Source organism: Canis lupus, chromosome 36 (genome assembly GCF_011100685.1).
Source record: "Canis lupus familiaris isolate Mischka breed German Shepherd chromosome 36, alternate assembly UU_Cfam_GSD_1.0, whole genome shotgun sequence".
Taxonomy (NCBI): Eukaryota; Metazoa; Chordata; class Mammalia; order Carnivora; family Canidae; genus Canis; species Canis lupus.
In genome coordinates, this window is record NC_049257.1 from 21,650,774 (window position 1) to 21,675,137 (window position 24,364).

A 24,364-nucleotide genomic window follows, 5' to 3' on the forward strand; every position below is an offset into this window, starting at 1 on the left:
TGTATGCCAACTAAATTCATTTCTTTTGATTATCTCATGCATCTGCCATGCTTTAGGAAATATTGAGGTAAATATACTTCATGTTAAGTCATGTAAATATCATGGGCTCAATTTCATCTTTCCATCGAAGGCAAGTTTTTTTATTGTCTTTCTTCGCCTGGTCTCTCCCTCACACCATACCCTCTATCATGAATCTTCCTCCATTCCCCTTTCCATTCTCTCAAAGTCCTTTGGCTCAATATTCATATTTCCTTTTCCCCAGTGAGGTGAGGAAAACGTTGCCTCTCTATCGCCCACTGGGGACCGTGCCTCATTTGATACTGAGCTCCAAGAAAACCATACTGAAACAGGTAATTGACGGAATAAAAAGACCTTTGTATTCTTGTCTTTTTCTAGGAATGGGGACTTTAGGAATATTGAAAAGTGATGTTATTTCTATTTTATCCTTAGAGTCAGCCTTCTCTGAGGAAATGGCACATAAACAGAGAAAGTCCAATTTATAAAAATGCATTTAATAAATTATTCCTTGAGGAATATAATGGGGAGTCTGTTTTTGTCTGGGCATTGTGAAAGCTGGAAGACCTGTAGGGGAGGATGGGGATGAGAAAAAGGCTGATCTTCATGAAATCTTTTCCCTTATTAAACATTCCTGTGTTATTAATTCAAGCTTTGTTTCTTCAGTAATAAAAGCGACCATTATACATTTGTTGCTGGATGAAAACACTCAATCCCCAGCTAGTTATAGCTTGGTACCATGGTGAAGCCCCAGTTACTTATAGGGGATTATTTATATTGAAGCCAATCCATATAAGATCTCAGTTTTGAAACCTCTTGTCGTTATAATCTATTTTCTTTGCTTTAATTTAGCGTATCATTTCTGTTGACCCTTAATGAAAAGTAAATAAAAAGCCTTCTGACGCAAAATTTGTATTTTGCAGCAACTTTAGACCTGATGAGCTCAGAAAGAGTTGCTTCAAATGCCAGCTGTTTTATAAGATGTTCACTACATAAAGTTATATAGAAAACTCTTATTCCAAAGGAAAGAATTTCAGTGACTGAATTCTTATTTTGGTAACATTTGCAAAGTAGTTTCAGGATCATATGGAAAATTTATAAAAATAACCTATGAGAACCCACATAAATGAAAACTAAAGTTACAGCAATGTAATTATATATTCCATCTTCTTCTGGGAAAATTTAAGCATAATTCAGTCGTCAATCATAACAACAATTGGTCTTAAAAACATTAATTCAAAACTCCAGAACCCACAGGGAGGAATGGGTGCTCTGCATTTACCATGGCTCCCCAGAAAGGTCCCTTCTGATGGCAAACAGATGGAAACCCCATAGAGAGGCAGATTTCCGCTGTAGCTATCACAGGGCTACACCATGCCTTTGAAATGACATCAGCCAGGAAACCAGTGACTAGAGTTTCAGGTTTCATAGAAGGATTTTGCTTTGCTTTTTGTAGGTCCAAAGATGGCAGGAGGAGGCAATAAATTCTGTCTGAGAACCTCTCCTGGTAGATGTTTAAAGAGATTATATGAGTAAATCAACTGTCCCAATGCCCCCTTGTGATATGGACCATCCGGTTTGAATTTGAATTTTCTTCGTCTTTCTTCTAGGGAACTGATGTAAGCCAACAACTCAGAATAAGTTGGGCCTGATAGATGGAATGCCGTGCTGTGGGGATTATCAAAAACTAAAGTATTTATTTTTTATGAAGCTTTTCCTATAACCAGGTTTATGACTGGAAAGGGCTAAGGCTGAAATAGAGCAGTACATGGATTAGCATTTCTCACTGGAAAAAAGATTAGGTTGCCTCACTTTAACACTTAGGTTTACTATACATGAATAAATGCTGCCATTGTTTTCATTTTTATTCTATTATTTATTGAGCTTTTACTGAAATAACCTTATATGAATGTGGAGGCAGTTCTAAAATTGAGAAATATATTTTCTGTATGAGTTACAGTATGCATTGGTGTTCGGCTTGTGGTTCTGCCAAGAAACAGTGAGCAAGCCTTGGACTTAGGGCAACTTACTTGGGTAGAACAATTTAATTCTGCATTTACTTCTACATAAGTGAATGCTCTCCCAAGAATAGCATTACCAATCTCATGAGTAGCTGCTACAATTTTCAGAAGACTGTGTGAGCAAAGGCAAATTTTCAGGCAATATCTTTACAAAGGTCAATTAAATGTTTCCTATTCACTGGAATCTAAAGAGTGATGCTGGGTCTCAAGGAAGACTGGATGACTAAAGTGTTGGCAATGTGCATAAACATTCATCATGTGGACAACACTCAAAATTGTGTGACCTAAATATGATGAGTGTGGTCTGGGTGCTTTTAGGCACAAGTGACAAAAAAGTCTGGCTCAAGCAAGTTTAAACAAGATAATTTATTTTTTCCTTTCTATAGGAGACCCAGAGGTAGGTTAGGTTGTAAGGAAAATAATATAGTGGCTCAAAGATAATAATCAGACTCTAGTTCTTTTTTTACGTTGGTATCTTCAAAGACCCCTTCAAAATTAGGTTAGTTTCTGGCATAGTCATAGGATGGTGGCAGTAGATTCAGATCAACCATGCCCAGAGGAAGACAGTCCTTATTTTTTTATTTTAATTTTTAATTTTTTTTTAAAGAAAGCTTTCTCAGAAGCCCTTCAAAAGACTTCTGACACCTTGGTAAAGATTGGGCCATATGCTTATCCTGAAATTAATTATGGAAAAGGGGATTACAACAATAGACTTAGACCAGTGATTTTCAACCTTGGCTGCATTTCGAAAGTTGAGAAAAATACTGATACCTGGGTCCAACTCTAGAGATCCTGGGATGTAGCCTGGGGTGTGGAGAGTTCTGAAAGCTCCCCAGGTGATTCTAATGTGCAGCAAAGTATTTGAGAGTCATAAATTTAGACCAAATATCTGGGAGGTGGGAACAGAGTAGAGGTAGGAAATGGATATTGGATTATAAATTACCATAGCCACTAAATATTACTGTATTTTCAGTATAAATTTTAAAAGATGTATGAGCATGTATAAATGTACACATGGGATTGGAGACCAGTTTGGAGGGATCCATATTTATAGGGAAACCAGATGAATGTGGTCCATATTAGGAAGACAAATTTGGATGCATCCAAAGCCAATCAAAACCATTTATGAGCATGGTTATGATAATGCATATATAGAGTGACTTTTCAAGTGTAATAAACTAACAGGTGATGACCATAAGTAATAACGAATCTTTGAAAAAAAAGGGATGCGTGGGTCGCTCAGCGGTTAAGCGCCTGCCTTCAGCTCAGGGCGTGATCTTGGATTCTAGTATTAGTCCCACATCAGGCTCCCTATGAGGAGCCTGCTTCTCTCTGTGCCTGTGTCTCTGCCTCTCTCTCTCTGTCTTGTGTCTCTCATGAATAAATAAATCTTTTTTTTTTTTTTTTTAAAGACTCTTAAATTCTGGAAACCTTCTTTAAAAAAGTTTCACTATCAAATAGCTCCTAGATAACTTCAGTATTTTTCTAATTCCTTCTGTGAAAGCCAAAGATTTCTTAGGAATGCTTGAGTGCATGATATTAAATAAAAAAAAAGATTTTGGGGTGCCTGAGTGGTGCAGTTGGTTGAGTCCCAACTCTTAGTTTCAGCTCATGTTCTGATCTCAGTCATGAGATCGAGCCGACATTGGGCTCCATGCTGAGTGCGGTGTTTGCTGACGCTTCTTTCTCCATCTCTTTCTGCCCTCCCTACCTCATGTGCTTTGTCAAATAAATAAATAAATATTTTTTAAAAATAAAAGTGGAAATAAAATAAGATTTCACTACAACATGGATGGATCTAGAGGGTATAATGCTAAGTGAAATGAGTCAGTCAGAGAAAGACAAATACCATATAATTTTATTCTTATGTGGAATTTAAGAAATAAAACAAATGAACAAAGCAAAAAAAAGAGACAAAAAGACTCTTAAATATAGAGAACAGACTGATGGTTGCCAGAGGAAATGTGGGGAATAAATGAAATAGGTGAAGAGAATTAAGAATACACTTAATTTTTAAAAAAGATTTTATTTATTTATTCATGAGAGCGAGAAAGAGGCAGAGACTGACCCCTCCCTTCCACTGCCGTCCCCATAAGTTGAAACCACATCTTTAGGGGTTAGGGTCTAGGCATCTCTATTTTTGAAAAGTTTACTGGCTGATTCTGATATACAGTGAGAACTGAGAGGTATTAGTACAAAGGGAGAAAAGGAGGTAGATAACAGGGACATAATCTGTTCTCTCGTTCTTAGCTTGCTTTTAATTTTCCTCTCTCAAATCTGAGCTAATCTGAGTAAGCAATCTTGTGGGAGAGTGTAAGCAAGCCCTTAAAAGTCTTGGCTCAAATAGATTTTGCAAGTAAAGGTAAAGCTTTATGGAGCCTCAGAAGTCTCTGGTAACACTCTGTAAATACCTGAGGAAGCAGCTGGCCCTCTACTGTGATTTCTGAATAAGTACCTCATACATGGCCCTTTGCACTTGAGGTGCAGAGAAGCCTTCTGACAGCTGTTTTTACTGTGTTTGGTGGCTAGAGACCATGATGGAGAGAAGAAAATCGCTAACTTGAAGAAGGATCATAAAAAGTGATTTTTAAAAAAGAGCTGATGAAACAGGTGGGTCAGTAATCTTTGTGCCCGGCCCAGATTGTACCACAGCTAAATCTGTGCCTGCTGCAAACAACATATGGCACCCACTCAAGACCCCTCCAGCACACTTTTGAAAACCAGAATATAATTTAGGCTGGTGCAGGAATATGTTCACTGAGTGTACTTTGGGAAAAGCTTATTACACCACCAATTAAATAATCAGCAGCAACAGAAGTAGTAAAAGTCATAGCTCTGGAAAAAGAAATACTTAGCATTGATAGTATTAGAATAATATGGGGGGAAAAAAAAGCCTAAGAGGTGGACTGTGGTTAAGTAGAAAGAGCACTGGAATGGAGCCTGTAGCCCTGGATTCAGATCTTGGCTTTGGCTCTGTGATTAGGGCAAGTCATATTATTCTTTTTTTTTTTTTTTAAGATTTTATTTATTTATTCATGAGAGACACACACAGAGAGAAGAGAGAGGCAGAGACACAGGCAGAGGGAGAAGCAGGCTCCATGCAGGGAGCCTGATGTGGGACTTGATCCCGGGTCTGCAGGATCATGCCCTGGACTGAAGGCGGAGCTTAAACCGCTGAGCCACCGGGGCTGCCCAAGTCATATTATTCTCTGAGAGACTCAGTTTTATGATTTAAGAGATGAACTAGTCCAAGCCCTGGGCTCACTGTTGCAGATGCATTCCAAATTTTTATCATAATACCCAATTTGTAATTTAAAAAATCTAAGTCATATCTACAAATGTCACAGAAGAATGCATTTATGATTTTCCATTTTAGATTCCATATGGTTATTTCTAGAATAATTTTACAATTTTGCCAATCTTACATCCTATCAGTTTTACATCCCTTGTCAGAAAGATAGTCTCCTTAGTTTCTGAAAAGGGCTAATAACTAATTGCAGCATCTTGGTCAAGTCATGCAGAACTCGCCTTTGTTCTTTGGCACACTGTCAAAAAGTTTATTTATTTTTAAATATTTAGTTATTTTTTCAGAGAGACATACAGAGAGGAGAGACATAGGCAGAGTGAGAAGGAGGGCTCATGCAGGGAACCCCATGTGGGACTCGATCCTGGGACTCCAGGATCACACCCTGGGCCGAAGGCAGGTGCTAAACTGCTGAGCCACCCAGGCGTCCCTCAAAACATTTAAATGTAATGAATCAGTGCAAGAACAAGAGACTGATACAGAAAAATGCTGTATTATCTACAGGAAAAGTTTTATCTTTCTAGTAGATAACACGAAACAGAAGCACTCCTTAACATATGTGGGTATGTGGTATCGCTTTTGTAATGGGATCTTTTGTAGAAAAGCATTTGTTAGGATTCAATTCCTGAAGCTTTCTTTTGCTTTATAATATTTAGAGTGTGATCATCTCTTACTCTAAATATAGTATTTCCTGACTTAATGATGGACCAAAAGTGTTTTATTTCCCATAGTGTATATTCTTCTTTCCATAAGCTCTGGGGCATGCCTTTGTCAAATTTGGAGTAACTCAGGTTGAGTCTTCACAGAATAGCCTCTGACCTTAGGTGGCAGAGACAGAAAAACTAAACAGCCACTAGTTTCCTGGGGAGTCTTTTTCTTTCTTTCTTTCTTTTTTTTTTTTTAAAGGTTTTATTTATTAGAGACACACAGAGAAATTGAGAGAGAGAGGCAGAGACAAAGGCAGAGGGAGAAGCAGGCTCCATGCAGGGAGCCTGAAGGTGGAACTGGATCCTGGGTCTCTAGGATCATGCCCTGGGCTGAAGGGGGCGCTAAACCGCTGAGCCACTGGGGCTGCCCCTCCTGGTGAGTCCTTATTAAGAAGTTCTTCAAGACTCTGTGGATACACTTTTTACAGCAGCTGCCACAGTGCTGGTAAAACCTCTAGTAAATGTGTCTTTAATTTAAGGATTTGTCTCTGTGCTAAACTAACTGGAAACATAATAATAGCAATAAATGCTTTCCCATGCACGTTATGAAGGTCTTATTTACACAGTACAATTTTAGCCACTTCTTACTTTGAATGGGGGGATCTAGTCATTGATAATGTGTTTAATTTCACAAATGTGCAAATTTCACTTTCAAGCAAGGACTTGGACTCAGTTTACATGTCCACCTAATAATATTTACAATCAAGTTATGGGCAGGTCCTGTTTAAACTAACAAATGCCTATCTTTCATTCTAGAAATACACAGAACTCTCTATTTTCTGAGCATTTTTCCCTATGAGGGCAATTCCTTTTTTAATATAGACACATTATGATGTTGTAGACAGCATTTCAATATGCGATAGGCCCAAATCCAGGGGAGCTGATTTTATTAAACCACCAAAAGAACGCTGATTTCTTGTGGATTCAAATGTAAAGCAATCACTTTATAAGGACTCATACTCTTCCCTCGCCCCCCAAGGAGAATATTGAAACCAGACCACACTATACCTATGACTAATTAATTACCTCTGGCTAATGCCTGGCTCTATTTTTCAATATAAAATGATTATATGACTACAGAAAAGTAAGTCTCCTCTATATTTAATTCCCAATGTTACAGAACATCAAAAAAATACAATCTTTAAAACTTCAGTCACTTTTTTTCTATTGAGGTCAAAGAGAAAAAGATAAGGATTACTGCAAGTATACAAATAAAACTCGTTGCATTCTGCAAATTATATAGATCCAGTGCTTTTGGAAAGTCCTCTTAAAATTTTCTCTGGCTTTACCAATTTGAGAGTCACTTTTTATTGATAAGTGTTATCTTAATTTGCAAAAATGCATGGTTAAATGGTTTCTAAAGTCACTTTGATAATCGCAGTGCTACTTACTGATACTTACTGCTAAAAGGTTGGTTGCATCTTTTATACCTGCTTGTGGTTTCAACTGCCAGCCATCAGGGAAGTGTCCCTATAATTGACAAAGGGGAGAAAATAAAAGATAAAGAAGAGAAAGAAAAGGAGGGCAGTAAGGCAGATAGATTTTTCATTTCTTATCTTGTGATACACTCTGTAGCAGTAAACACTACTATCTCTTAAATAGACCCTTTGAAGGCAGAAAAAGAAAACACTCCAAGAGAAAGCTTTAATACACTGGAGATTGCCTTCCTGTTCATCGTGGCTTTGTCCTTTTGGAAAGTCTGCATGACCTCTCCTCCTTGTATTAAATAAAACAAGGATGCAAGGACTGATGATTTGATTTGGTGAGTTAGTTACAGAAGTAGCTCTGGCATCTGCTACTTCCACTCTGTTATCCATTACTTCTCTTCTGTTAATGGCAGCAGACATTTGATTAACTACTGAGATTTGGACATGAAGGGGATCCAAGGTGGGTTGTGAAGTAAATCACATAGCTACATCTCTGCTTCATCTTCACCTCACCTGTTCCTCTGTTTCCAGACTACTGGCAGACTGGCAGCTGGAGACCTTCACCTTGGGCAGGAAAAGCTCTAATTATTTTAAGAATAATTGATTTAAAAATGCATATTATAATAGCCTGTTAATAAAACTCCTGGAGTATATATCATTTACATATCATTTGTGGTGTAACATTTTTTGGGAAGAATTAAAAGCAAATCTCCCCTTCCCACCAAATTGATAAATTAATGGATAAAACTAAAAGAGTAAGAGGATTAAATAATTTATAAATATTTACAAAATTCTTAATTTCTGCACAACCTATAGAAGAAAATAAGGACTGCCATTTATTTATTTATTTATTTATTTATTTATTTATTTATGACTGCCTTTTATATATTCATATTGAGAGTCATAAGAAAAAGATCTGGGCAGCCCGGGTGGCTCAGTGGTTTAGTGCCTGCCTTCAGCCCAGCTGTGATTCTGGAGACCTGGGATCGAGTCCCACATCAGGCTTCCTGCATGGAGCCTGCTTCTCCCTCTGCCTGTGTCTCTGCCTCTCTTTCTCTTTGTGTCTCTTATGAATAAATAAATAAAATCTTTTTTTAAAAATCAAATAAATAACTATGTAGTTTAAAAAAAAGAAAAAGATCCAAGTAGAAAAAGGCCAAAATCCAAATTTCTTAGTAGTGATCAAATGTTGTAGCATCCAACAAAAAATAACAAATATTTACCTAATGGATTAACATTTACTGTAAGCCCAAATACCAGAAAGCATTTGTTTGAAAAGTAATTATAGACTTTGTTTCCTGAATGACTTGTTTAAATATCCAGGTCATAATGTAGTCAACTTTCTTCTGTGTGGTTGTACAGCATCAGATGTTAGAGCCAGAAGTAATTGTAAAAAGCATTTAATAGTTCAAATGAATGTGGGCAGTCAAGGGGTAAATGAATTTCTGAAGGTAAAACTTGACTGGATGGTCTGGAACTCATACCTTAGTCTTTTCATTGTCAGTTCGGTGCTTCCTGTTCCCTATGCTGAACACATTAGAAAGCTTTTATATTTGATTGTCACTATTCACAACGAGGCATAATCAGTCCTGGAAAACCAAAAATGGAAGATGAGGGGAAATACTGTATAAAATCTAAGATCAACCAATCAACCAAATTATGGAAGAAAAATTCTGCCACAGACCAAACCTCATAACCTGAAAAGAACCAAGAAGATAATTCTCATCCATTTAGTACTTGTACTTCCACAAGAGCTTAGGCCAAGGCCCAAACTTGACTCAGTTGAGATCCAGAGTTTACAGAACTAAAAAGATGGAATGGACGTATATGGTTAAGGTCACAATTGGTATTATTAGACAGACGTCTATCCCGGGATGGCATAAACAATCTTTGTTGCTGATTGAAGAAAGGTCCAGCCATGGACCATCCTGGACCTAGCAGTCACCAGGAATGCAAACATACTCAGTCTAACAGTTCATTGGCTCATGATACATTCTTTCTTAGTCTAAAATTAGGATATAAACTACTATGGAGGGTTACTTGCATATGCAAACATGTCACTCTAGCAACTGTTGCTTGAGGGCAAAACCTGGTGATTACTGGCAGAGAGATTTCCAAAGTGAGCTAGATCATACTGTGTGCTCCTTACTCAATTAAATGGAAAGGCTCCTTAAATGGAATATTTATTATAGTTTCAAGTGTACAGGCTCATTATGTAACACGTAAAGATGCCAAAGATAAACACACACGGAAGACCAAATACAGATAACCAATACAGATTGATTGATAAATGCCATTAGGAGACATTACTACATATTCCATCCTATAATCTCATAAATCAAAGCCTTTAACTGTCTGGACTCGTATGTGACTGTATTCTTTCCAGGGTGCATTCTTTCTTCTTCCAGGGGTTGTTCAATAACAGCAGGTATGTTTCTGCCATAAAGTTCACATTGTTCTAGAAACTGGACACATTCTTGAATAACACCGTCACAGAGCACAATCATGTGTTTCGACATGTTTTCTAATAAGGACAGGAAGCATCTTTTGGCATAATACCAGGTGTCGGTTCCCAGTTTCTTATGATAAGGTTCCAGGCTTTTGATAACCCGAGAAATACCAAAGTCATAATTTCCTTTGGCACAATAGAGTGTCCCTATCACCAAATTCACAATGCAGAGATGGTAGATTTTCTTATCGGGGTCATTGTAGGACAGCTGCTTTTCCTCCTTCTCAATCTTTCTCATCAACTCCTCAGCTTCTTCATTCTGACTTGTCATAATGTACGAAACACACAGGTTAGCCAGCACGATAGCACTGACGTTCAAGATGTTGTCATAATGCTTCTTGACTATGGGCTCATAGAAACCGATGGCTTCTTTGTATTTGTTTTCCTGCATGAACAGGACGTGAGCCACGTTCAGCTTCCACACATCGTGGTCATTACAGAATTCCACAGATTTGCGGAAGATCTTTTCCACCATTGGATAATTCTCAAGGTTCCAGTAGATCTTTGCCTGGGCCATCAACACGGGGATGTACTTCTCCAGGGTGTCATCATACTCATTCACTGCCTTCTTGACAGCTTCATCGTCTCTATTGTGTCTTGCTTCCTGTACTTGTTTGGTGAGTCTCCGGAGCTGTTCGGTCAGCATCCCTGCCAGCCCGTCAAGCTTAACGAAAGCCTCTTCCGGAGCCGTCTGGCAGGTGATCATGGCATCCAAGAAGTCATAGAGATAGGGGGTGAGAAGCCTGTAGGTCAAATGGGCATTCTCTGCCAGGACATCCGCCGCCAGGTCAAAATACTCATACTTACAGTAGAGCAGCAGCAGGTTGCCAAAGGTCTCTGGGGGGAAGGGGTTCTGCTGGAGCAGAAACTGTAGCTTTTCAAACCCTTCCGTAGGCCTGGTGTCCATGTTCATCAGCGCCTGGTTGTGCAGGGTCACGGGGTCCAACTCTTCTTCTGACCTCGGTGGCATGTCCGTGAGGGTTTCCTGGGCCACCTCATAGTTTCTCAGTTGGTACTCTATGGCGGCCTTGAGGTTGAAGGCCTCGACCAGGGCGGTCTGGTGAAGCACTAAGGTGTTGCCAACGCTTCGGACATCAATGCCCTCGGTGGTCATGCCCACACCGAGCTCCGGGTGCCTGCGGATACCATGTTCGATGATGTCGGCGATATGCTTCAGCGCCGAGGCGTACTGCCGGCGGCTGTAATAGGCCAAGGCCAGGTTGTAGGACAGGTCGGGCCGGTAGCCCGAGGCCTGCAGCGCCGCGAAGAACTTGGAGCACGCGGCTTCGTACTGTCCCTCCTTGTAGAGCAAACAGCCCAGGTTGACCTGGCCGTCGGGCTCGCCGTCGCCCCCGCTGTCGTCCCCGCCTTCCGCGCTCAGCAGCTGCTCCACCAGGCTCTTGGCCCCGGGCAGGTCGCCCTCGCTGTACTTGATGGCGGCCTGCAGGCGGAGGACCCGGCCGCGGTAGGCGGGGTTGTCCAGCAGCAGGAAGGCCACGCGGGTGGCCTCCGGGTAGAGGCAGGCCTTGTACAGGGCCTGGGCCTGGTACAGGCGGTACTGCTCGAGCTCCGGGTGCAGCTGGCCCAGCTGCTCATAGCACTCGGCGGCCAGCGCGAACTCCTGCAGGCGGTAGTAGCAGTAGCCGAGCAGCGACAGGCCGGCGCGGCTCCTCGGGCTCCGCTGCAGCTCGGCGCCCAGCAGCTGCACCGCCTCGGCGTAGCGGGCGTCGCGGAGGAGCCGGTACACGACGGCGGTGAACTCGCCATCGGGGACGTGCGCGCCGCCCAGCCCGGCCATGCCCGCCGCCGCGGCGCTGGGGCGTGCTGGTTGCCATGGCAACCAGCCGCCCGGAAACGGACCGCTGCGGGCCGGGAGGTACTTTGTAACTGAATAAGCCTCTTAGGATTTAAAAGCCATCAGTGAAGGTGGCCTCTCAGTTACTACTGCCGTCCCCCAAGACTTTAGGCCTCTAAGGCCGTTAGTCACGGAAGACTAAAGAAACGCGTCCACGTTGCTCAGAGACGAAAACTCCACTTCCCGGCATGCACCACTCCAGGTGCGGCGTAGCCCGTGCGTGGCCGCGCTGCATGCTGGGGCGCAGTCTCGCGGGACCGACCCAGAGCCCGGGAGAGGAGGCTTGGTTGCCCTTCCCCCCCCGCCCCCCGCCCCCCGCCCCGATATTCGGGAAGATTTGGGGGCCGCCGCCTGTGTCGTTCGATATGAGACCAAAAGTCCTTATTTTTGTCGTTTTCACAGGTGACGGTAGGAAATGGTTTTGTGACTGTTTTCTTGCTATCTGGGACATCCGGTTTTAGGTCCAAGTGTCTCTAGTCCCCGTTTTGTTTTGTTTTTTAAATTTTTTTAAAGATTTTATTTATTTATTCATAAGAGACATAGAGAGAGAGAGAGAGACAGAGACCCAGGCCGAGGGAGGAGCAGGCTCCGCGAGGGACTCGACCCCGGGTCTCCGGGGACACGCCCTGGGCCAAGCCGGCGCTAACCGCTGCGCCACCGGGGCTGCCCACGTGGGCACTTTATTATGTCATTACGGTACATTTTTTTTTTCTAATCTTCATATCCGCTCCTATTTTGTATATTACAGGTAAAGAATCTGCGTTCAGGGAAGGTGTGGGTTATTTGCTGAAGGCCGCACAGCCAGGGAGTTAGCCGCTGTGCATGGTATCTGACACCTAGTTTTGGTAAGAAATAGTGACTGGTAAACAACTCGTTGTGTATGTGACCCCCAGAGAGGAGTTTGGAGGAGCCCAGTGTGTGGGGCCAAGTTGTAGAATGGAACATTCGTGTCATTTTGCTCCATTCAGCCAACCAACCGAGTCGGTGCGGGCAGCAGAAGTTCGGAGTTTCAGATCCGAATTGGAGCTGTGAACACACGTTAGGAAGTAATTAGTGGGTGGAGGTGGTGTAGCTTCTAGTCACGCCGTGTATCTAGGAGGAGACTTCTGCAGGTTTCTCATTGTTCACACCAGAAAACAGTAGACTTTATGTATGTTCAGTCTTCCCTCTTGCTGAGACATTGGCAGAGCTGTGAGCTTCCGCATGGGGCCAGAAAAGGAACTTGCCGCCGCATGAATACGGAGAGGGGAACGGACCGCACACATTTCGGAGGGTTGGGTGAGGGCTCTCGCACACCTAGGATACCCTGAGAAAAGCCAGTGAGGACTGCTGTAGCTCAGACGCTTCTTTCAACGCAGCCTCTGCGTGCACCCGTTTAGGGCCTTGGCCTCAGCAGGTATGTGGGTTGACAGAGGCTGGTGAGTGCTGCCCAATGACTGTGGGGTGAGTGTGGGAGGATCTTCACCTTTGGGCTGCCTGCCTACATTTGCCCCTTGGGAACTCAGGCTCAGTATTTTAAAATCCTTAGGTATGAACTGTAACTTTGGGTAAGTTACTGTTAAATCAATGTAAGATAACAGAAAAATATAGAAATGGGAAACTACCTTTTTTTTTTTTTTTAGATTTTATTTATTCCTGATAGACACAGAGAGAGAGAGAGAGGGACAGAGACACAGGCAGAGGGAGAAGCAGGCTCCATGCCAGGAGCCGGACGCGGGACTCCATCCCGGGACCCCAGGATCACACCCTGGGTCAAAGGCGGGTGCCAAACCGCTGAGTCACCCAGGGATCCCAGGAAACTACCTTTTTATCTTTGGTCTGTCAGTCTTTTTTTCAGAGTTGTATCATGTAAAGCATTCACCTTTGGATGGCTTCTTGGAAGCTGAAAAACAGAAGGACTATCTGCTTTGCCCCAAATTTTCCTGATCCCTTCAGGCATCAGTTGGGGTCCCCTCTTTGTGTTGGCACCCATCTGTGGGTGTGGCACCTGAGGGGGGCAGGAGGGAGGCTGCTCTGTGTCTTCCCCCTTACTGCATGTGCTGCTGCTCCCGAGGACTGGCTTGAAAAAAGCCCAGGACATTCGGTTTAGACAGATGGAGGGCAGGGTCATTTTCAAAACGAAATGAGTGCACAAATCACACTGTGAAATTGGCATGACCATCACTGCTGCTGTGATAGACTGACTTTTATTTAGTGTCTGATAGGCAGTTGGGGAATAGATTAGTTTTTTTTTTTTTTTGAGGTGGGGCGAAAAGAAGGCCCATTAATTAATGATAGAAATTCTGGAAAGCAGTAAACGGGATGGAATATTATAAAATGTCATAAAGGCTCATTTTGTTTCCAACAATCTTGAAAACTGGAGCATGTATCAAAAGGTAAATGTATCGTACCATTCTGAACAATAAGAAAACATTTGGTGGTTTCAATAAAATGATTTAGTGCCTTGTTGAAAGAAACCAGGCTTTGAGAAAATGGTGTTGGACTCGATGGATTTTGCTGCATAAGGAAGGGATGTTTACCATGTAGAAGAATTTCATTTGCAAAATGTGTAGGAGCTAAAAGCGTGACGCTTGGTTCCTCATATGTTTATGTTTCTGTTTCTGCCTGCCAGAATGTGAGATGATCAAATCCTGTTCTGTTTGTATGTATAATCTATTCACTATTGGCTTGTAGAACAGTTGGAAGGTAGGATTTCTTATTTATCCTGCAAGTGTGATCCTTTCCTGTTGGTAAAGTGGTCATTTCTGAACATTTCAACTACACAGCTCTGGGCAGACATCTTCCTTGATAACGGGAAGACCTTCTGCAAAACCATTTGCCAGGTGTTGTTTCTGTTTTCCTGTCATTGCAGGACATTTTCTTCAGGATGGCCAGTTTCAGGGGCTCAGTTGCCTTGTTTCCTCTCAACAATAAACAGGGAAAAAGAATAAGTTACTGCCAAATTGGCAATGGAATTGACTTTTAGGAGCATCTGTTCAGTCTTTTAATACTTTTGGAAAGGTTGCATACCAAATTAACACTTGGGGACATTTATGCTCAGATAGTAAGCCATTTAGTCTCATTGTGAACTCTCTTTTTGCTGGTAGTTTCAGCTTTATTAATATTTTATTTTTTAAAAGATTTTATTTATTTATTCATGAGAGACAGAGAGAGAGAGAGAGGCAGAGACACAGGCAGAAGGAGAAGCAGGCTCCATGCAGGGAGCCCGACGTGGGACTCGATCCCAGGTCTCCAGGATCAGCCCTGAGCTGAAGGCAGCGCTAAACTGCTGAGCCACCCAGGGATCCCCAGCTTTATTAATATTTTAGTTAGATTTCCTTCTTGGATATACCTTTTTTTTTTTTATCAAGTAGCTTATATTTGAGTGCTTACAGTGTTATTATCTAAATTAACTTATCAGGGAGAACACAATAGCATTATAGTTTTATAAGTGGAATTAGTAGAGAAGGAACAACTGTGGATACTGGCATTTAAAGGAAGCAGCCAACCATCCAAAGAGCTACTCTAAGCCTCGTGTTTATGCAGTACTTTCTGTACCGGAACCAGGTCCTGCTTTGCCTAACTTCCCTCATTAATCCTCACAGCCCTTCTGTGAATTAGGTGACTCTTACCCTTGGCCCCATTGGAAAATCCTGGGCTGCAAAGCACAAAAAGCAGCCTGTGGCTGCTGCAGCCAGCACGTGGGGACTGGCAATTGCTTCGGCTGGCCAGTAGGGGCCATACTGCACCTCTTCGCTCGCTCCCCCTGGGCACCTCCTCTCCAGTCATTTGAATTGGCTTTGGATCATTTGCTGCAGTTTGTTCTAATAGAACAGGCACAATGGTGTAAGAATTTTAAAGTTTAAGCACCGAAGCCGTTGTGTAATTGTGTGGCATCAGTGTGGCTGGCAGCCCTGCATTGATGTGATCCCCCTGTGTAATTGCCCATGCAAATTCGAGCAATCTGTAACGGACGCACGAACCCACATTCGCCTGCAGATTCTTCTCCCTCCAGAAAATCTTCAATAATTCGAAGAACCTTTTGTCATCTTTAAAATGCTCCATAGACAGGATGGTCTCAGTATCCTTCTCATATGGGCTATATTGACAGTCAAAATTTAAATCGTCAGTATTCAGATGCATGCTTGCCTCTTCCAGTCATTAAATCACCCTTCTTCAGAGAGAGAAAGATTATTCCAGAGGCTTAGTGAAACTTTAAACATTTTATTAAAAACAAAGATATTTAGGTTTCTAAAAGCAGACTGTTTCAAACTCATGAATTAGTTGCTTGGGAAATGGCCACGCAATCTGTAAGGTAGTATTCTTACAATGAAACATCAGCCTGTCAAATATGCACAAAGAGAGTCACTTTAAACAACTCAACTGAAGACATATTTCCCTTCTTTTGTGTCAAACAGTAATAATTAGGAAGCAAATCCAGAGGGGATCCTTTTTAGACTATTGTATATCGAAATAAAGTGGCAAAAGCAATTTCCCCCCCTGGGAATGAGACTTAACAAAACCTAGTCTCTCATTTCTAAACTATGCTGTTTCTTTCTTCTCCCTTCTCCCCACCCCTTTCTCTCTCTCTCTCATTCATCTAAATGTGATTTGATCTAAATCTAAAGAAAACACTGAGATCCTAATAATAATATATATACACACAGAAAGTGAACACAAAGATGATAGCTTCGAATAGCACATTTTTGACACAGCAAATACTTCATTTACTTAACATATTTCTGGGCCAGTGTATTCATTCAACAACATTGGAGATATATATATATATATAGATATATATATATATGCTACACAGATAAACTGATCTTTAGCCTTGTTGAGAGATGTGCTAAATATGCGAGAACGTTCAAAATTAAATCAGAGAAGAGGTAACCCCAAATTACTAGCTGAGGAAAAAGGTGGTAACAAATAGTGTAAGCAGGACACCAGGCACTGCTGAACTGTGTGCTCCTCATGACGTTCCCTGGACATGCTTCATTTTGTTTCTGCCATCTCTGTGTTTGATTCTATTACTGCTCACTTAGGAAATTCTGGCCTGCTCGTGGCTAGGCTCACCCTTTACATTTCCTGCTGCATTTGAATTTGGGGAGATCTTTACAGCAAGCAGGAGAACAACTGTTTCAGAGACTTGCTCCGAAGCAGATAATGAAACCTCCCTGCACTGACACTGCCAGAGTTTTCAGGGTCCCGAATTAGGTTTTGTTCTGTTGTTTAATGAATCCTCTGAATTTTTATTTTTTCCAGCCCAGACATTTTTCTTTAGATTTAAATCTTCCCCCCATGTGTTTAGATTTTTGTCCTGCTTGAAGGAAGTTGTTTGACACTATTTCTGGGGACGAGACTGTATTTTATCTTTCTGCAATTCATTAAGAGTCAGCAGGAGAAATGGATTTTAAAATAATTGTACGGCAAAGTAAATTGAGCAGACTCTGTTTAATGACCTAAGGTAAGTGGATAAAGTATGATAAATTTTGATACCTGAAAAAAAGCAACTGAATTCCTGTAGTGTTAATATTAGATAATGTTATTATGCTAACAAAATTTTAAAGATGATTTCTAATCCAACCCAATGTGTATGTAAATATAAAATACCTATAAATGTATAGACCACTCAGATTTTAGAAATAAACACATACAATTTTAATTGCATTTGACTCATTTCATAAATTGACTTCTAAATTATAGTGACTGCCATTTGTGGGATATCTAGATGTGAGATAATCTAAAATTGTCCTTTATGAAGTAAAAGGGTGTATTTAAAAAAAATTGTCCTGATGACCATATTTTTCATGATCACTAGAGGCAGGCTCAGATCTATCTGTAGTAAGGCTGTTTTATATTTAACCCATATATGTAACTTTTTATTCTGTCTTTAGAAGACGACCTCCTTTAGGTTTGGTCCTGTTTTATTTAAGAAGAGTAAGTAAGACAATTATGTGGAAAACACTTTAAAAATTAAATACAGCTTGGTCCTCCAGTGTAGAAGGGAACTGAATAAAAGCCAGCATCTTTCTTTTACAGTTGGAAAACCCACGACCTGAAGGGTCCCAAGAGAACAGGTCCAGCTGGTGGCCAAGTCAGGGGGGAGCCCCCCTCTGCTCTGCATTGTGTGGTGCCCTTTATGGTCTGCACACTGTCCCTCTTGGCCAGGATCGTGAGCCACACTGGGGGTTGTGTATGTATAATCTACATATTGATTAATAAGAAAATAAATAGCATGTCTGAAAAAATCCATCACACGGAGAAAGTAGGATGAAGTCATCATTTCAGCCATTAATGACCAAGAGAGGAAGCAAACATGATCTGGTCAGTTGGAGGTTTTATAAGAAGGCTCACTTTTCAAATGCCTTCCTCCAGTAGGAAATAAACAATAATAAGGACTGAGAAAATGTTTACTGTAAAAACGCAGAGTAGTTGGATAACCACACCTCAGAGTCTTGGAAAATTATGCATTATTTAGAAAAGGGATTAAAAATATCTCAAACTTGCAAGTGTTCAACCTCTCACCCCTGGGGTTGCACAGGGAGGGCGCTGCTGTCCTTTTCCACTGCCTCATGGTCTCTGAGGAACAGACCCATGGCATTAGTCAGCAGTTTCTGAATTTTGACCCACAATAGGAAAGATACCTCGAGACAGGAAAAATAGATGGAGGCAATTACAAACAGCTACTTGATTGATGGTTGACATTGTCAGGGCTCCAGTGTATGGCAGATTGCGATGGTGTTGAACTCCCCTTGCTACCAGTGGGTGTTGCTATTGGCAACCGTGCAGTGAAGCCAATAAAAAGGCAAGAAAATGAGACGAAAGCTCAACCCTAGTGGAAGCCGTAGGGTTTGTGCTATAAATTATGTTCCCCTTAGCAACATGTAGCATCAACGCTCAGGGCGGCCGCAGTGTCGCGCTGCCTGCAGCCTCCGTCGGACCCCGGGTCTAGCTTTGTCATAAAGCACATAGCTCTAAAATTTTGCTCCAGATAGCCTGGCATCCGTCTGTCGGGGCTATTTATTTATTTATTGTTGGGGAGGATAACAGATGTGGGTTCATCTCTGCCTCACACGGACTGATTTTCAATTCCCGCTCGTGACATAAACGTGATGTGGCCCAACAGCCAGGAACACCTGCAGTGCTTCCGCGCCCGACCAGGGTCTGTCCCTAACTCCGCGGCGCTTTGTTCCTCACCTGAAGGACGCCAGACCGCGCCGCAGAAGCTATTTTCCTTTATAGCAGAGTGATTCAGAAAACTGGCTTAATAAAACCCATAAATCTGAACAACCTCCTCTTACCTGCTCTGCGGATGGCAATTTTCCCTGTACTCGTTTTCTCCCCCGGTTCCTCCCGCCTCCCCCGCAGAGGCAGCTGTGGAGGGGAGCCAGGAAACTTCTGGTTCGGGCTCCGCTCCCCCCTCCTCTCTCCTAAGCAGTTGGTGACAGGATGCTGTATCCTCAGGTGGGGGGTTAGAAGCGCCACTTTTCTTTGTTTGGATTGACCCTTGACTTTGCCTTTGGCCGTCATCCTACAGCCGCCTCAGTATCTTTTCTTTTTTGGGTGTCTTTTGCTTCTCGTCCTCGTCTTCCTCTTTTTCTCCCCCTCTGCCTGGTTTGTAATTTTCCTTCACTTGCTTTCTCGCCATATAGGCTCTTAGCCTTCCTTACCAATACCTGCTCTTCCCTCACTTCGTCTTGGTACCTTCATTTACCCATTCCTTAAGCCCCTCCGGGGTGCCTACCGTGTGCCAGGGAAGCAGGGCTCTCTGTGGAACGTGGCCCCTGTTTCTTTAATATTTGAATAGTCCAGGTAAGAACTGATACTGACTGGTAACAACAAGAACAAAAATGGCTTGCGAACTTTGGATTTTGCAGAGCTGGAATGGACTTCAAGGTTCCAGGGATCTTCCAACTCCTCAGAGCCCCTTTCCAGACCACCATGCATGGAACCAACCAGAGGAGAATTTAGAAGGGTTCTGGACCCGCCCCCCCAAGCTTGGCTTCAAACAGCGAATTTTTAGCTTTTAGATGTTTATATCTTGGACATCCCTTGTAAGATCTATTTGCACAAAGAGTTCTAAGGTTCAAATATGTTTGAAAATCTTGTCCTAACGTAATGTCATTCAGCAGGCCGGGAGGAGTTAGGTGACTTGTCCAAAGTCACGCTATCAGTCGTGCCAGAGCCAGGGTGGGAAGTGTAGCTTCTAGTCCAGTGTTCTTTGGACGAGTCAAACCACGGCCTCAATCTCTCATGTAAAATGGGGAGCAAGGTGGTTCTGTAGTCACTGCATCAATCTAATACAGTTTATTCTTGTTAGAAACCAAGCTTGCCGGAGAGTATTTGTCCTCTGGCCAGACTATTGTTTCCTATACTTAAGGAAAAATCAAACATTGGGGGCCACTGCATTGGGTTTTAGGTTGGTTTGGGTGGGAACCTTAAGTGGTGTACAAAATCTTATCCCTAAGAGGACTCCAGGTCTCGGTGCTTCTGCTGTGTCCCCGGGAGGCCCCTGCCGTTGGGAGTAGCTCCCAAGTGCTGTGTCACTGGTGGTAAAGCCGGCTGTGGGCCTCCTTTCACGCCTCCTTTAATGAAGGTCTAGTAACCCATTCCTCCTGGGAGAAGACTTGGTCTACAGCCAAGGTTCAGTCTTTAAAAAACTGGGAAGGGGGACCCCAATTGCAGTGTCACAAACGGATCAACGCCAGTCACAGAAACGCGTCTGCGGTCTCCCTACTGTGGGCCTTTTGGGGGGAGACCTAGGAATGACTGGTACTTGTGAGGATACTAGGGTTTCTGTCTCAGGCGATTCTGAAGGCCTCTGCTCCGTCCTTAGAAGCTCTAGGATACAAGAGAAGATACCTCTGCAGGGCACAGACGGCCTCCCGGCCCGCGGCCCGCGGCGCTCCGGCTGGATGCGGGGGGCGGGGGGCTGCGGGGGCGGCCGAGGGGCTGCAGGACCGGCTCGTCGTCCCGGCGCCGGGTCTCGGCCTCGCCCCCCGCAGCCCCCGGGGCGCTGGGCGGGGCGAGCCGGGCCCGGGGGTAGGGGGAGTGGAGGGGGGCGGAGGGGGGCCGGGCGCGCTGCCCCCGCCCCTGCTGCCCCCCCGCCCCCCTCCGTGCCCGCCCGCAGCCGCAGGAGCCGGGGGCGACGCGGGAGCCTCAGGGCCGGGGGGCGGCGGGGGAGGGGGGCGGGGCGGCCGCCCGCAGCCCCTCCCGGTGCAGCGCTTCCCACTGGCCGCGGTTCGCCGCCACCGAGTCCAGCATGGGCTTCAGCTTCGCGTTGACCTTCACCAAGGCCTGGAGCAAACAAAAGGAAACAGGTGGAGCAGAGGCCGGGCCTCCCCGGGGCGGGGGAGCGGGGGGAGCGGGGGGAGGGTGGGAGCGGGGGAGCGGGGGGGAGGGAGCGGAGGGGGGGGAGCCGGGGGAGCGGGCCGCCAGGGCTGTCCGGGCCGACGGGCTCCTCCCGGGGACCCGCGGGGAAGACGGAGTGAGACGGCGGCTGCGTCCCGCCCCCGGGGGCGGCCAGGTAGCTGGTGACCCTGTGTTCAATCCACATCACACAAATCTGGGACACGTAGGGCACAGAATATCCAGCTCCACCTATGAGTGTGTATATTGTTGCCCACCGTGGAGACCTCCACATCCCAATAGACCAGGAACTTTTTTTTTTTTTTTTTGAGATTTTATTTATTCATGAGAGACACAGAGAAGCAGACACCCTGATGCGGGATTCGATCCCAGGACCCCAGGATAATGACCTGAGCCAAAGGCAGATGCTCAACCACGGAGCCACCCAGGTGCCCCAATAAACCACGAGGTTAAGTTTTTACCAAGCTACATCTGTCCACCACGGATGGTTCCGGGTGGACTCACCTGAATAAGGCTTGTTAACATCCCGAGAGGTGTTCATTTTTCACACCAAAGATGGGGGAGCTGAGCTGTGCTAAATGTACAGATGGGGATGTGAACACGTAGGGAGATGGGCCCGAGGGAAGGCAGTGGGCAGGAAGGGGCCAGGCTGCAGCCAGGGGAGGAGGGAAGAGGGGGTGCAGGTGAGGCAGCTCACCATGAGGCTAATGAAGGATTCCACGCCCTACTTGCAGGACTCTCCTAAATATTTTCTCTTTTACTTAATTTTGTTATTTAAAAAAACAGAGTCCCCTACTCTCTAATGGCATACACTTCCAGCCTTATAAAACCTGGGTGGCCTCTGTCATGGAACCCAGTAATGAATAGAGCAGGGACCATGGAGCTGTGGCGGTGTTAGCCCATGGAAAGGGAGTCGGCCCACTTCATGCCTTGGGTCTGCGTTCTGTAGCCAAACATACCCGCCCCTCCGTGTAGACACCTTGCAGGTGTGTCCCATTCACCCCAAATCCACTGCAATTTCAGCCTACCTCCTGAACAGCCTTCTCCACGCAGGACTTGTGGTTAGGGGCTGCTCAACAGCAAAGCCTCCCAGCACAAAGAACAGGCCTTCGTGTGGAGGGTAGAGTGCAGATCACCGGTGAGACCTGATTTATCCCCTCAAATAACCCTCACTCCAGAGTATGAAAGGATATGACTTAAATGCAACGAGATGTTAGTTAAGCGGGTGTTGAAAAGCCCAGAAGTGACCAGGGATCCTACTGAGCCGTGAGCCCGCCAACTTGGCTAAAGTGGTGTCCCCTCACACTGATGGCTCTTAAACGGAGCATATTCTCTCTCTTAAAAGTGGTATTTATCACACCAACCAGCATTTAATTTTAAACCAGATTTATTAGCTATTCCATATGAAAACAAAACATAGCAACATAATAACTCAGGTAGTGATCAAAATCCCCTTTATTTTCACGAGAAAAATGCAGGTTACTGCTTTCTGCTCCATACACAATGTTTTTATTTGGACAACCATGTGGGGTAGCAACGATGCCACGGTTTTATTTAGTATAGTTTGGCACTGGCTCCTTTTCACTCTGATCAAGCCTTTTAATTAAACTGACTACTATAATTCCTATGGAAATTAGTGTTTATGTTATTTTCCTGCTACAAAAGCATTTCTCTAGAACTTATTTTTTTTTTAATCCCAGGAGCACAAATTGGAATTTTTTTCTGCCTGAAATGTAATTAAAAACTCATTTGATTACTATATTTCTGGCTCTGTTTTACTTATTAAATTCCTGTAATCAGTTTTCTTTTATGAAGCTGCTGGGAAATGATCTCAAAAGCAACACATTTTTCTCTTCTTTGGCAGGTTCCCGAGCATTTACTAAATTACATTCATAGCACCTGCCCATGATTCGAATTACTCCACCAATTTATTCCTTAAACCATTTAAGTTTATTTGGCTTAGTCCCAAACAGAGATTTCTTTCCTTTATCTAGCTCTTTGTTCTCCCTCTTGCTACCTTTGTGGTGAATAAAAAAAACTTTCTGGGGGTGTGGAGGGGTGCGGTACATATTTCTCAGAATTCCTTCTCTTTGTTTCATATTCTCTTTAATTAAACACGGAATTGCCGTATTAGAATATCGTTTTCCTCTGGCAGGTGCCGGGTCTAGGTAAAGGAAGCAAAAATCCCATCCTGTGCTGTCAGTAAGATAATTGCTCACGCTATTTAGAAAGATATGGATATGCCTAAAAGCTTCTCATCAGAGACACCTGATGAGTTCTGTGCAAATGCTACTTGTTCACGAGTCTTGTTTGACTTGCTCTTCACTTAGCAAAAGAGAAGGGGACAGTTATCACCTGTCTAGTCACTCTCCGTATAAATGCAACGGAACTCAATGAAAACTACAACGTGTTTTAAACGTGTCCAGAGGCGATGAACTCCTGGGTTGTTCTGATTTTAGAATGTCGTTCCTTATCTGGAGCTGAAATCTATATCCTCGTAATGTCTACCTAATGGGCCTCGAAGCCGGAATCTACTTGAGCAGCGTGGGACTGATGCCTCGTGTGCTGTTGCAGGCGTACGTAGGTCAGGGTTGGGACTGGCCAAAAAACCCAACTTGGGATGTGCTGCTTATTATCTCTTGGGGCAACTGTATGGCTATCACGGGGGCTCCCAGATCCTGCCAGGTCCACCACAGATAGCACCTTGGTACGTGCCCTCTCCGGAACACAGCCCTGGGCATCTAGTCATCCAAGTGGTCACAGGACCCCACTTCCTTCCTGGTTCCATTCACTCTGTGGCTGAGTCCCCTTGACCAGCAGGTACGGTTTATTCCACACTTTATGTTTTTTTTTAGATATTTATTTATTTATTTATTTATTTATTTATTTATTTATTTATTTATTTATAGAGACACAGAGAGAGAGAGAGAGGCAGAGACACAGACAGAGGGAGAAGCAGGCTCCATGCAGGGAGCCCGACGTGGGACTCGATCCCGGGTCTCCAGGATCACACCCCGGGCTGCAGGCGGCGCTAAACCGCTGCACCACTAGGGCTGCCCCATTTATTTATGTTTTGAATAAATAATAGGTTCACATAGTCCAATGTATATGAAGGGCAAAAGAGGTACAATGTAAAATCTCCCTTCACGCCTGCCTCAGACACTTAGTTTCTTTC

The 24,364-nt window shown here is 43.8% G+C and overlaps 2 protein-coding genes and 2 long non-coding RNA genes across 4 annotated transcripts in view; 2 read left to right on the forward strand and 2 right to left on the reverse strand.

Annotated features, from left to right (window-relative positions):
• Positions 1-9,623: 9,623 nt before the first annotated feature.
• Positions 9,624-12,020, reverse strand: TTC30A (tetratricopeptide repeat domain 30A). The gene has a single exon (XM_038584951.1). It carries the CDS (start codon positions 11,779-11,781, stop codon positions 9,784-9,786), a length of 1,998 nt encoding a protein of 665 aa, XP_038440879.1. The 5' UTR covers positions 11,782-12,020; the 3' UTR covers positions 9,624-9,783.
• Positions 12,021-12,126: 106 nt separating this feature from the next.
• Positions 12,127-14,310, forward strand: LOC119867841. Its single transcript, XR_005384782.1, has 2 exons — positions 12,127-12,246; positions 12,587-14,310. It is a non-coding gene; the product is annotated as an uncharacterized LOC119867841 (long non-coding RNA).
• Positions 14,311-15,075: 765 nt separating this feature from the next.
• LOC119867842 lies at positions 15,076-19,923 on the forward strand. The gene is made up of 2 exons (XR_005384783.1): positions 15,076-17,757; positions 17,860-19,923. It is a non-coding gene; the product is annotated as an uncharacterized LOC119867842 (long non-coding RNA).
• A 1,056-nt stretch (positions 19,924-20,979) lies between these two features.
• Positions 20,980-24,364, reverse strand: part of PDE11A (phosphodiesterase 11A) — a 361,415-nt gene continuing 358,030 nt past the window's right edge. The window contains exon 20 of the mRNA XM_038585090.1: positions 20,980-21,117. Coding sequence (XP_038441018.1) covers positions 20,980-21,117 — 138 coding nt within the window. The remainder of the gene's footprint in view (positions 21,118-24,364) is intronic.

Excerpts from the sequence above, each read along its gene's own strand:
- TTC30A (XM_038584951.1), bottom strand. The coding sequence starts at position 11,781 with ATGGCCGGGCTGGGCGGCGCGCACGTCCCCGATGGCGAGTTCACCGCC.